We start from the raw sequence: 14,392 nt of genomic DNA on the forward strand, positions 1-14,392 counted from the left end.
TTAGTGGTGAGTACATAAACTTGATTGGCGGCACTAAGACCCTCCTCCTGGCTATGATTATCTGTTTTTATCTTCAGAAAGCAATAATAGCTGAGGAAGGGGGTGAAGGAGATCAGTCTTTTCACATGTTATCTGTCTCATAACATACTGTCACGAAATGACAGTTTTAAACAAATATGTAAAAAATATTTGTTATAAACATTACATATGCACCTTCAACCAGTAACGCATCAACTCAAAGTAAAACTGTAAGCAGACCGCCAGAAGGGATCATTATTCTGCTGCAGCCTTTTGGCTCTTAAGAAAATTCTAACTTGTGAGTTTCAAGAAAGTTAATTAGACCAATGCAAATCTTGCAGCTTTAAAGTTGGAGTTGTGCTCTGTGAGACTTGGCACAAAAGTTTCTGTAAGTCAGAGTCGAGCTGCAGTAATGCCATTCAGACTAATTGAGAGACCGGATTTGCCCTGCATGTTGCAAAACAAGGTCTAACGCCTGATTGGGAAATTGGTGGGAAATCTTATCAAACAGAATTTGACATATGAACCCACCCTGAAAGTACTTTATATTTTCTGAGAGTCAAAGTCTTTTTTCCCACCCTGCTCCCTCCTGGGACTACCAGGATGAAGATGTGGTTTTATCTTAGTTTATAAAGAGCATTCAGACAGCTTCCGCCTGTTGGAAATGGGATTGTACTCTAAATAAAAATACACAAAAAACTATATTTTCCATGACTCTTAAGTCTCACTTATTTTGGAAGAAAAACTTGTTTCAAGAGGAATACACTATGTACTCTTTGTGAAATGCAAGTAAAAGACAAAAACAGAAATATTTTGTGTCTTTGCAAAGTTATGAATTTGCCACTGTGGGTTTCATTGGTGTCTCGAAACAAATTATAGCTTGATGGAATCCCATTTATTTTATTAGGCTAAAATAAATCTTCAGAGCCCAAATTAGTAAGACAAATTTTAAAAAAAGGGTTTGATGTAAATAAGAGATTTATTCCTCGAGAGAAAACAAATTCCTCCATCACAGATTCCTTGAGCTTCTGCTAACGATCCTAAATCTCTACATTTCCAAGATTTTTCTCAGCAGTAAACCAACAACGTTACACTTCTATTCTAAGAGGAAGGCTGAGCAGAGACCTAAATATTTAGTCCGTAAGCTAAATATTTCTCTCTCAGCTACACATTTAATTAGCTACCTAAATATTTAGCTTAGAGCTAAATATTTATAAATGCATAAATAACAATGAAAATATGACTTTGAAAAATGAACCCCTATTTTTCTCCCATGAAAGGCTAAATGATATAATTATTGCTGTTAATACTGACTGTGTAAATTTACAAATGTAACAGCATATTTATGCAACTTGGAAATTAGGCTTGCATTTTGTCCCCAGCGAGCGTACTTTAAAAACAATATTTTTGATCATATTTTGATCGTTTTGTGGCCTTGTATTCATTTTTAACACAGATATTCTTTCCCTACTGAACCTTTGTCCTTGACATTACAAAAGATATCAACATATTCGGATGTGCATGAAAACACAAAATGCTTCAAGCAAAATGAGAAAAGAAATCATAATTTGAATTTTTATCCTTATAAATCTATAATCTCTAGAGATGAAGGCAGAGCTTAAGTATTATGAAGCAACACGTGCCGCTGTGAGATCATTTTCAAAATGCTGCATTTGCATAAAGTCCCAAAAGAACATACAGTTTAAGACACAACAGGTCTGTTAACGTGAAACTTGTCCTGTTTGTTAATGTGGACTTAAATGACAGGTCAATGTTACCTGAGTACAGCATGTCTGCCGGAAGCTCCGGCCTTCATCCTGAAGAAATGACGGGCCTTTTATTACGCTTTCCATCAAGGTAATTAACAATGACGAGCACAAAGATGCGTCGTGCCTCTTAATGTGCGTCTCACAAAACAAAGTGCTTTGCTTTCAGAGGATGCACTGATGAAATACAAATGTAACTACTTGAAGTGCAAGAAAAAAATGACTAACTTTTACCACGTTTTGAACTTTCCTGCTGTTGTACTGCTTCTCACAAATGCAAAGTAAGCAGATGGTCCAACTGCAAAATAAGCCACTGCAGACCACCTGCGTGGTAAGAGAGTTCCCGGACAGCTGCAGAGCTTTGCAGCAGAGTCTCCAAGATACAACGGCCTTCTTGGGACTCTTTCAAATTTATCGAACACGTCAAAGTTTATAGTCGGAGGAAGACGAAGGCTGACAGGCGGCAAATAAGAATTAGCATGTTTACTATCACTTAGGAAGATGCTCTCATATATATTTTAACTGCAGCTGTATGAGAGGCAAATGGTAAAACTTAAATATTTCAAGACTTTACTTCTTCCTACTGCTGCTGACAGAGCACTATCACATTGTTTTAGCATAAAATCCTTTGAGACGTTTGTGGGTCAGCTTAAACAAAAACTCTGAAGCACAAACTTTAAACTTTGTACATCAAAAGCCGAATGAATCGTGCAGATGAGTTTATTTCTGTCCGGCTGTCTGTCTGTGGATGACATATGTTTGCAGATATTAAGGAATAATCTCTGATTTGAGGACCAGCAGTGAATTCTGCTCAAATCTGGCCTCTTAGTTCTCCTTCAGATCCTTAATCCTTCAGATTAAATCTCCATCTCCCACCAGGTTTCTCTGATTCGTGGAATTTTCTGTTCACCAAACGATTTGTCTTTATTTAAACTTTTTCATATATGTGAAATGATGCAAAGATTCTGACACTTTCTTCTTCATCTGATTTGCCATTTGAAATTAATTGATTTCATACAAGTGTCTGACATGCTTCACAACTTCATATCAAAACTTCTCATACCCTTCAGAACCCACGTTTGATCATCAAATGAATACAAGACAATTCTTTAGATTTTTTCACTTTTGTTCAGAGAAAAATATGCTTTACAGTACATAAACCTTTTATAAAATACATTTTATGATGTATTTAAGCGGCAAGACATCTTTCGGTGGCCTGCCAGTCAGGAAATAAAGAGCAGGAATGAAAGGAGAAGTTTAGAGCAGCTGGATTCTTAATTTTGTGAGAGTGGCCACTGATCGTTTTAGTTAGCTATAATGGATTATCGTTCTGTTGGGAAGTCTGACTTATGTCTGAATTAATGTGGACAGACATCCAACTGACACCACAGACATTGTCCTTAATTTTTATTTGCTGTATTATTCTTGAAGGATGTTAAGTGTTTGTAGATTCTTCTTTCAAATGTGTTTCTTTGGGAGATAAACATCTGGTGTTGGGTTATTGACAGTAAAATGTATGTTGCATACAAAGTTTATTTCAGAATTAAATAAACTTAATTTAATCAATAAATTAAATAAATTAAGTTAGTTAATTTATTGATTAAATTAATATTACTTTGCTTACTTTATGCTTACATAAAAGCAAGCATAAAAGTATTGCTTACTTTTATATAAGCAGTAAAAGTATAAACTCATATTTGCCTCCTGTGTTGACCAAAAATTAATACCGTGTCATCAGGATCTGCATCATTCAGCTATTAATATTTATCACAATCTGAGCTCCATGGTAACTTTGTTGCTAATATTAGCAGGCTGACTTATTAATTTATAATATAAATGCAAAAAGTCCAAGTTTATCTCATCATCAGTTTTTTTTCCTTTCATTTAGGCAAAACTTTATGATTCATACAACTATTAATCTTTATCTTAGCCTGAGCTCAACCTCATCAGTTCAAACTTAACTGGCAAATTTAATTTGCCAATTTAAACCATGTTAATTTGCCAAACATGGTTTGCTGTATGCAAATAGTTAACATCCACTAATACGTGAGAGTCCTAATACTTATAATTTTAATAGTTTAAACCCCAACATGATGTCTTAGCGCTACGACAAAACCTAAGAACTACAATTTTCCATATCTCCACTCTTAGTGGCGCAGCCAATCAGCAGAAAGGAAAATAAATTGCACTTCTGGATTGGCTGCTTTCTAATTGCTAGCCAAAAGTGCGTCAAGCAGCATTGCGTCTAGGTATTTGAGATTCCCAAGCCAAATTTTTTTTACAATATTTTATATATGCTCTGCAGAAAACAATAGGCCAAGAGGCAAATTTTCTACAATTAATTTGGAGCTACTATCCACAAAAAATACTGAGGCACAAATAGGCAGGGGGCCACTGTTGATTTTAAAATTGTAACATTTATGTCAGCCCTACTTTTAGTGTTAATGTCCACCCTTAAGTACAAACCTTTCCTGGTTTAATTTCTGATAAACCAATACACGTTTTAATGTGCTCAGAGAGAGGGAACATCAGGACAGTAAGACATCTTTAAAATTCTTACTTTTAAAGACTTTTAAAATGTTTTAAAAGTCTTTGAAGACTTTCATTTTTTCGGCTAAAACCAAAAAAATGAAACATTCATTATGTCTGATTAAGTGAAACCTGACTGGATAAACAAAACAGCAGAAAATTTGTGAGCTGAAAATCCTTCAAAGATATTTGGAGCAGGCAATGATTTCTTGACATCTTATTTATTGGGTTAAAATTGAGTCGGCAAGGCAGGTTTTACCATCAGCTGTTCAACTGATGCGTAATTATTTATATACCCTTCAACATAGTATAAACAAGCTATTGCTCATTTAAAGTGATGGATTAGTGGCACATCTTTTCTCCCTATTTTGCTTTGATGGAATGCATCCATCAGGCAACAATTCTCCGCCTCGACAGGCTAAAACCGTGATCTTTCAGGGTGATCAAAACTCTCACCAACCGCTACCTATCTCTGTCCCCATAAATGGCCGCTGAAGCACCTGTAAATCACAGCCTCGACTTAATAACTTCTGCTGCTTCCTTTATAGGGACCTCTGAACCTGGAGCATTAACATGCAGGGGAGCAGCAGAGCCTGCTTACAGGGGCCGGGCTTCTGTTTCATAATATAAACAGATTAGATGTGGAGGAAGAACAGAAAATTATGAAAACGTCTTTTTTCTTCTTGATACTATTATAACTAGCTTTAGTTTCAACACCGATGTCACCAAATTAGTTGCTGAGATTAGGGAGGACAACAAGACAAGAAAACAAGCAATCAAACAACGGTTCTAAGGAAAGCAGAGAAAACAAAGATGAATACTATAATTACCTCCCAAAGTATGTGTTGCAACCATCCATCACAGCTTATCGCCTGTCTTCGGCAGCTGATGTAGTTTGTGTGTGAGACTCTCTCAATAATGAGGGATTATCACAAACATTTAAGGAGCTCTCACTTTGTGCAGCTTGACTAAAATGTTGCTGTTTTTCAAAACAGCTCTCACGGTTTGCTAATGTTGTTCAGTTTGATCTATTGTTATGCCACTTTGTCCTAAAATATCACTAACTATGCAGGTTTTTCAATATTAGGATGATAAGCAGAACCACAAACTAAGCTGGAATTTATTTTTGCTCCAAGTATGACGTTAACAAACCCTTAAATTTTATACCTATACGGCTCCCTAGTATGGGTTAGGATAGGTCTATGGGTTACACAAAATATGTTTATTATATATTGATTATTTTGCACAAAATCATTCTTGGACAATGAGATTTTAATCTGGTCAGTTCTGCCTATGTTGAACTCCTTTCAGAATGAACCATTTTAGGGCTTTTTGTCACTTTAAATCCCAGTACGTTGTTGAGAATGACTGCAAACAGAAGTGCAATTGTATAACCATACGTGTTTGAAAAGCAGAAGTGGAGCCTCCAACACAACCAACAAAAGTGCAGCAAGTGGCTTCTGGATGGTAAGTCAACAACAAAAACCAGTCTTGTTTTCCAGACATTAAAAAACATTAACTTATGTTTTCTTTAAGTGCTTAGGCTCTTTTTAGAAGCAGTAGAGACCCAAATGGAAGTAAAAAAAACATGCAAAATGTGAATTTTGCATAATATGCCCCCTTTAGTAATAATCAAACTTAAATTATGTAAGACTAGAATATTCAAAGGATCTCCAGTTTTCATTCATGTTCAAATCACTTAATGCTCAACTAGCATTAAGTGACATCACTTATGTCATTAAGGGGGACTTAGAGGACAGAGTCTTTAAGTGTTTTGTTTTCCATCTACCTAATGCAGCCCTTTTCACTGGGGACTTTCTTAAAACACATTTAAAGATTTCCACTTCCTTTACCTTGCATCACATCAAGGTGCATGCATTAATTTTACTTTATCCTCATTATGCAGAAAAGTGCTGTGAGGTTTCGCTTCAAAGCAACCAGAGCCTGCAGTGTTGTGCAAAAGCATTCCCTCTCTTCAAGATGATTAGTTCAATGTTTCAGATTATTAAAAAAACATATAATAAAAATCAAACATTGGTAAGTGCAAAAAAGCAAATTTCAAATCATGATTTAATTTGCTAAGGTTAAAAAAGATCCAAACTAGCTTGGTGTGAATATATAGCTATTCTCCATGTTAAGTCGTAATTTACCTGCCACATGTTCACTTTTAGTATCCACACACTGACCTGGTGACTACCAGTCCTGTAGAACCAAGAAATCACTTAAATAAAACATATCTCAAATCATGAAGTAGGCAAAAACATAAAAAAAAACCCAGCTCGTAAAGGAATATATTTTATAAATACTGCGAGTTTAATTGGTTTTAGTTAGCGATAAAGCTGCATTCATCACTAATGTATGAGTTGGTTCACCTTCAGCACAGTGGAGCCCAGCTCCAGGCCCACAAGAATCGTCCTGTCCACCAGCTCTGCGATCTTTGGGTCGACCACCTTCAGGGAGTCCTGGACAAGGTCTGTGACGTCCACCTGCCAGTCTGGCCCCAGCATGGTGATGACTTGATCCGTTCCCTCCGTGGAAGTGGTGTGGAACTGGGTCAGCACTTTGACCACGGCCCGCTGGTACTGAAGGGCGCAGCCGCGATTCGTTCGGCGGTCGTCGTCATCGTCATCTGCATCACTGTCCCTAGTGCTCCTTGGACAGAGAGAAGAAAAGCACCCAAATATGTATCAGAAGGTACCTGTTATGCAAAATGTTTGTCTTTACTGCTTCTATAAACAGCCCAAGTGCTTAAAAAAAACATTGATTAGTTTCAAAAGCCTTCAGGATGAAAGGTTACACATTGCTCCACAAAGCCCAGTCTGTTACCTAGCAACGCCAGCAAAGTCCAGCCCCATCACCTAGCAACCCAAGCTGAGGTCCAGCACATTTGGTCAACTACTATTTTAGAACAGAATATACTGTATTGATCCTCAATCACAAATTGCTCATTTGTTAGGAAGCTACTCCATTCAAAGTGTTAAATATTAGCAAATAGAAAATGACAAAAGGCCCTAATGCAGCACATTCTGAAAGAAGCTCAATACAGGCAGAACTGAGCAGACTAAAATTTCATTACCTAAAATTAATTTTGTGCCAAACATTTAATGAACATGTTTTGCATCACTCACAGACGTAACCTGTGCAAGGAAGCACAGTGGGTCACCTTTAAAGAGTACGACTTCTGGTGAGTACTCATGAAATCCTATTGGAATTGGAGGAATTTAAAGGTCTAAGAAATATGTCAGAAATTGTCAGAAATTTATCTTCACAAAAATTCCTCCAATCAATTAATTTGATGGAAATTAAAAGAAAATGTTAATTTTCATCATCTCTTATTTAAAACCAGCAGTATCTCACATCTACTTTGCAACATGATCCTTCTGTTCTTCATTACCTCCAATAACAGTATAACAGGGAAGAATCTTGGCACCTCTCTGAACAAATCAATCTCTCCGTTCTCATGGCGATGAGGACAAAGTCCTCCAAGGCAGCAGAAAAAAACCCGCTAATCACCTCAAAGCAGGGTTCTGGATGGATGCCCGTTTTTAATCACAGGAGCTTTGGGCAGCGAGGTCAGGCATGCCAGGTGCATCCCGCACTAAGTGCAATCTGCTCGACATCAAGACGTATGAGTTACCCAACATCCCTCAACAGGCTGCACAATCTGCCAGGTCTGCCTTAAAAAGAGCTGCTTTCAAAAGACTGCACTGAAAACAAAACGACTCCAAAGACTCTAAATAGGTTGCCTCGTCACACTTTGTCAATCCATTTATTTATCACCCCAGGGTTTTGTCAAATCCATACAGGCAAGTTGACAAAAGATGAAAAATAACCGTTTCGAAAGAGTCGAAAATCCCTAAAATATATATTTAAAATATTTTTTCTTTCAAACTGCCAGAAGCCTGGAAAACTGCTGTTCAAAACCATTTTGAAATGTTACAGCACAATATCTCAAATAAATCCATATCCATAAATTTCAGAAAGTTAAGTATTTATATAGAATGTTATTTATATAATACCTTATAGTCATAAAGTCCTTCACAAGAACATGAATACTTTGTTGCAGTTCAGGACATGAGACAATAAAGATTAGTATGGTAATATTTCTCAGATTATTACAACAGGATCACATAGACTTGGTACGTCCGAAGTAAAACCAGAATCAAAAATTATGCCAGAAGAACAAAGAGGCCTAAGGTGTCTCCTTAGTTATAGATAATTATAGATATATATAATTATCTATAGAACAAAACTGTCAGCCATTTACTCTTCAATATTATTTAGGTACTGAATGTCATCTGCATCACAGTGAAAGGAGATATCTATCTCTGATATGCCGACAGGGCAATGAATACATTAAAACTAGCAGAGACCCCAAAACAGAGCCTTGAGATACGCCAATTCAGTCTGGATGAGGGGGAGATCCATACTTAAAAATAGCTTAAAAGAAGATATTTGTTCAAATACTAACATTTTTATTACATTTTTTTTCTCCAAAAACTGACATTTCTATAATAAATTAGCACTGAAACAAATGACCTAGAACACAGCTACACATAGGCCAGTTCCCAGTGGTGGACATCACCAACTAAAAAGTTAGCTGTTCTGACCCTAAAGGATTAATCATAAATATTAGCTATGCTACGACACTACAGTATTTAGTGGAAGCTAATGGTAAATGCTAACTTCAATTCAAATTATATCTGCCTTTGAAAGAAAACAACCTTTCAAAGGCAGAGGCAACTTAATTTTGACTATATAATTTACATGTTCAACAATTCCCTTAGGTTTTGTATTTATATTCATATCTTATCCTCTGTTGCCCATGTTTTATTTTGTGCCTGTATGTTTCGTGTTTGAAATAAAAGTTTTTGTGGAAAAAACTTCGTTGCATAAATATTCTTTACCATTTTCAAAATACGAGCATGAATATGAATGTGTACCTTACTTAAATATTTATTAACATTCGTAAACCAAAACTTCAACACAGGTGTTGAAGTTAATTCAACTGTAGGTTTACAAAAAAAGCCAAGTAAAGTAGTGGAAACATTCATTAAGGGGAAGCTAAGTACAATACGCATTTTCAAAGTTAGCAAAAGTGCTGAAGTGCTAAATAAAAAATTAGCTCCACTACTAGAGCGTTAGCAGACGTGTGGCCACTGCTGTCAGTTTCTTATATTAAAGAGATTATGTAGTTTTAGGAAACTCTCAATTTCAAAATCTTTATACACTTTCTTGAAATGTAATGATAACTTCTTACAAATTGTGTCCCCCTGTTTGTCAATCAGTTGTGGTTTTACCTTGACCTAAGTCAAAAGAGGGCAAGTTGACTGTTTTGGAAGTTTTCAGCGATCTACAAAGTCCATATCGGGTTGCCAGACTCCAACAATTACACAAAAAATGTACATTACATTAAAATAGTTCACAGATTGTACTTTAGGTCTTTCATTTTAAATCAATAATAAAAATCTTGATGTAATTCATATTTGAAATAAAACTGTTGCACAATCATAGCCTGAAAATAATTGTGCAAGGTACAACAGAACTTTTTATTCTGAACTTTAAACCAACCTCCAACATGTTGCACGCCTACCAGGGTATGAAACTGTTTTGGAATGATTTCAAGTAGATTTGAAAGTAATTCGATCAATTTTAGACGGAGTTCACACATGAGTTACACTGTTCCATCTAAGAGGAATATAAATGTGTAAAAGATTAGGATGGTATTCTATGAAAATATTTGACTGTTTATGTAAGGTTGGGTTAATCACAGTTTCTATGTAACACACTGCGATGGTAAAAGGAAAAAGGCGATGAAGGTCACTGAAGCACGACTCAGGGGGCCTGAGTGCATGCGCCTGCTGCACATTTGGGTTTATTTGCTTAATATTTGAACAATTTCTCTTCACTTTACAATTATGTGGTATACTGTGCTTGCCTATCACAATAAATCAACATATAACCCATTACAATGTGCAGTTCTAAGGTGGCAAAATGGAAAAAAAAGGTTCAAGGGATGGAACAACAAGGCAGTGACAGCAGAAAGATCCTAAATAAGAGTTAGTCTAAGAGTTTACCAACTTGACTCAGGTCACTGAGAGTTTGCCTTCCAGACTGTGCACCTGAAAAGGTGATTTCTTTCCTCCTCTGGAAACATATTGTCTAGTCTTGTTAGAATCTCTGATACAAGAACACAAAGCTGCAGCTTCAGTGCACATGGGTTGCTCATTCGATTACACTTCCTTTCCTTTTTTAGAGCATGTTGCTGGATAACTCAGCCAGTGAGCAATTCTGCTGCACTGAAGCAAAGGCCCACTCCAGGCCGGGAGACCCTGCCCGTCCGAAGGGGTCAGAGTGACTCACGTTGAAGAAAACAGCAGAAAGATGAGTAAATGGGAGCCAGATTGACACGAATAAAAAGACAACAACTTTCTTTATTGCAGACTGTCATTGTGATGATGAGCTACAGAAGTTAGTTAGGGCCAGCAAGCAGTCCAATAAATTATCTTGGATATCTTTATTCTGTCTTATAGCTTATAAGTATTTACAATTACCTCTGAAGCTTTTGTACACATCTAATTTATCATAGCAAATCATAATGACTGTAAATAAATAAGACCAAAGTGTACCAAACAGCAAACTTGATTTAGTGCCATTGTTGATGCTGGGGTTACTTGGCCTCTATGGTATAGTCAAGGTTTGCTAATCACACTGATAGTTGTTTCAAACCTCTGTTTTTAGGCACTAAAACATGAAAAGCAACTATTTTACTTTCTACTATTGCTAGTTTAGTAGCAGGGTTATAATAGTTATTTTATTTTTTTTTATTATAGTTTATATTTATTTTGTGACTTTTTCTTTGTGTAATTCAGTTTAGAATGTATTTTCTAGTTTTTGCTAATTATTATGAATTAAATGTTTAGTTTTTATCAGTTAAAGAAGTAGTTTTAGTTTTGTCATACTTTGATAAATTTTTAAGTGCATAATTAAAAACTTGAATGTGCTGTATTGTGATTATTTAACACATCGATTGGGTAATAATGAATACTCAACAGAAGATACCATTTTCCAAAAATGTATTCAATTATTGCTGAATAACAGCTGACTGTGGGGTTTTCTCTTCACTTTTGCTGTCGACATTTTGTGGACTAAGTGCCACCATGGAGTATAGTAATTTGCCCATTGCAGATTTAAACTGCGTGTGTAGGGGCAAAAAAAAGATTTCATATCAGTTTGAAAGGCTAATGAATATATTTATAAAGCTAGTTTTATAAACGCACTGTATAACTCCAGTTATAATTTTTCTATTAATCACTATTTTTGTTTATTTCAGTTAAGGAAAATGTTTTCTCAAGTTCAGTTTTTGTTATTTCTTTAGCGTTAGTTAACTATTATAACCTTGTTTAGTAGCTATGCTAGAAGTAGTAAAAATAAAAGTTAAAAGACAACATTCACAAGATGTGTATGGCTTACTTACACATGTTGTGATATTTCTCTTTAAAAATCCTGGACAATATTTGAATACAAACTGTTTCAACAATCAATGCTGCTAAACTCTCATGATTAAAACAAACTGAATAACATGTCATGGTAGATTTCCTTGGAAATGGACAATTTTTTCTTTTCTTATCTGAACCCTGCGGCGAAACAAGAACCAGGAAGATTTCTTTGCTGTACAGAAGCTATTTGAGATATTTCGTTTTTGCACGATTACCACATGCTTGTTATTCAAAGTGCATGGAGCTCTGACGTCTTCCAGCATCCGATCTGTTATCCGGGATTTTATGGGTAGTTGCTTGTTTTGGTCCAATTAGATGCTTTGCCTCAGGTGGAAAGTAGCAATGCTTCCTCTCACAAAATGATGCTCTCAAGTTCAATTGGTGCTGCGAGGCGGCCATGTGTGTGTCATACTCATCTTAACCTATTTCCAACAACACGGCCAAGATGCAGACCTGATTTAGCAATGTGTAAAGAACGCAGAAAGCTGTTCAGGGTCAATGTGTGTTGCACTTTCCTGAGACGTGAGAAAATGGGCCGAGGAGGAGTAGAAGACTATAAGTCAGGTTCCTAATAAAAAATACAGTCCTACGTTACTGTTCTTTAATTTATTTAAATATTTCAAACAGAGAAGCCAAAAACAATTCCAGAACAAAATGTTTAATACGGGCATTAGAACTAACATGGATGGCTACCATCGCCACTGCCAGGGAACGTCAACACAGACCAATTTCATTTCTACCCAACCCTGAATACAAATAGCATGTTTACGGCACAATCAGAGAAATGAAGGAATTGTAAATGAGCCTGGCTGCTTGGAAAACATATTACAGAGCAACAATATTCAAAAAAATATCCAGAAGGAATTAATGTGTAGTAATTAAAGATATGTTGACATTTGTTAATATTTCTAAAACTGAGTCCAGACAAAGACTTCTGTGAGTCTTTCATATAAGATTACACTCCAGTATTAATCTCCAATATGTTATTTTTCAAAAACAAAGCAATTTTAATTCACTGATTACTAAAATATATAATTTGGTACCACAAAACTGGTTTACTCAGCTTGTGAGCCATCACTCAAAATGGCTAAAACTACACAGAGCCTTATACTAGCATGCAAAAGCTAAAGTCAATAATTATTTGCGTTTGGGTTTAAGTTTTAGGTACATTTTCACATTGGTTGTATACTATATTTAAAATAGATAAAAAACAAAACAAAACAAAACAAAACAAAAAAAAAACAAGCATGCTAATCTCACCGCAAACATACAGTTAAATTTAGTGCATTTTAACTGTAGGTAAAATGTTCCACCCATAATGCAAAGTTCAGTAAAATATGCCATCTAAAATAGCAAACATAGTTTACAGAAGTAATACTCTATATAACCAAACACTGACAAAAAAGCACAGTGGCCTGAGTCAACAAAGCATGCTATCCTAATTTTAGTATAACATCTCCAGCAAATTTTAACCATCACTTAGATTTTTCACCCACAATAAAAAGATTACACCAGAGTCATAGTAAACTGTGCAGAGGTTGTCCACTATATCATTTAAATCAGACTAAGTCTGATATTATGTTGCTCAAAATAAAACATTACTTTAAACCTAATTGTGAATAATCTGGCCTCACTATCCTTCACATCACGAAAGTTTTTGATAAAGATGCAGCTGCAGTCCAGACCTGTTTTTCCAAGTCATTTTCTGTGCATACCAACTTCCTCACTGCCTTCATGACAGCAGTAATCAGGAGCCTTTAGTGAAGCATTTTTTTGGCTGCTTTGATTGCCACACAGCTAAGCCACGGGATTTCCTCTCACCACAGGTGAAGCTTTTCTCTCCTGCATGCTGTCATTTGATTTTACTACCAGCATGTACCCTTTACTTTTCTGTGGGTTTCTCTGCCACATAAAGAAACTGCACACAAAGCCTGCCTGTCACTTTTGATGATGCCACATTCAGACTATGAAACCGTTGATGTCGACTAGAATGGCCTTCCCACAGGAACCTCCATGTTTTCAGTGGTATTCTGTCATCAGTGTTGGACATGTCCTTTCATGTTGCGTGCCGTGTTTTGATTTTCAGTTGCCTGATGCAGCAGGTACCAACTTGTTACTATATTTAAAGGTGAATTGAGCGATGTTTATACACTGAAATTCATTTGGGGAAAATATCCAACAGGTAAGAGCTGAACTAATGTGGCACCTAAGCTAGAAGAGCTGTAGCTTAGCGAGACATGTCGTTTAACTGGAAGCACATTCTGATCTAGTTTTGCATTTCTTGATTGAGTCAGTTGTGAGAGCTTAGTTTTGAAAACTCAGAACCCATTTCATGGGTAATATACTTCTTGCATAATTCCTCATGAAAACAAGCAGGGAGAATTTAGAAAACCTGCCTATGTAGCACAATTAATATCCAGGTACTTTCTGAAGTTACTAAATAAATGTTCAGATATTTGCTCTTCCTTGGGTCACCATTAGTGAGTTTTAGTTTTTGCTAAAATGGGACCAAATTTCTATGGTTCAAAACATAGAAATGCTACCAAAAACTGGGAAACTTGACAGGTTGAACTTTTTGCC

The 14,392-nt window shown here is 36.0% G+C and overlaps 1 protein-coding gene across 2 annotated transcripts in view; it reads right to left on the reverse strand.

Moving 5' to 3' along the window:
- The window catches only part of tmem132e (transmembrane protein 132E), a 449,956-nt gene that overhangs the window by 19,602 nt on the left and 415,962 nt on the right, over positions 1–14,392 (reverse strand). For both annotated transcript variants that reach the window (XM_008428504.3, XM_008428502.3), the window contains exon 7: positions 6,686–6,965. In XM_008428504.3, coding sequence (XP_008426726.2) covers positions 6,686–6,965 — 280 coding nt within the window. The remainder of the gene's footprint in view (positions 1–6,685; positions 6,966–14,392) is intronic.

Source organism: Poecilia reticulata, chromosome 14 (genome assembly GCF_904066995.2).
Source record: "Poecilia reticulata chromosome 14, P_reticulata-male-v2, whole genome shotgun sequence".
NCBI lineage: Eukaryota > Metazoa > Chordata > Actinopteri > Cyprinodontiformes > Poeciliidae > Poecilia > Poecilia reticulata.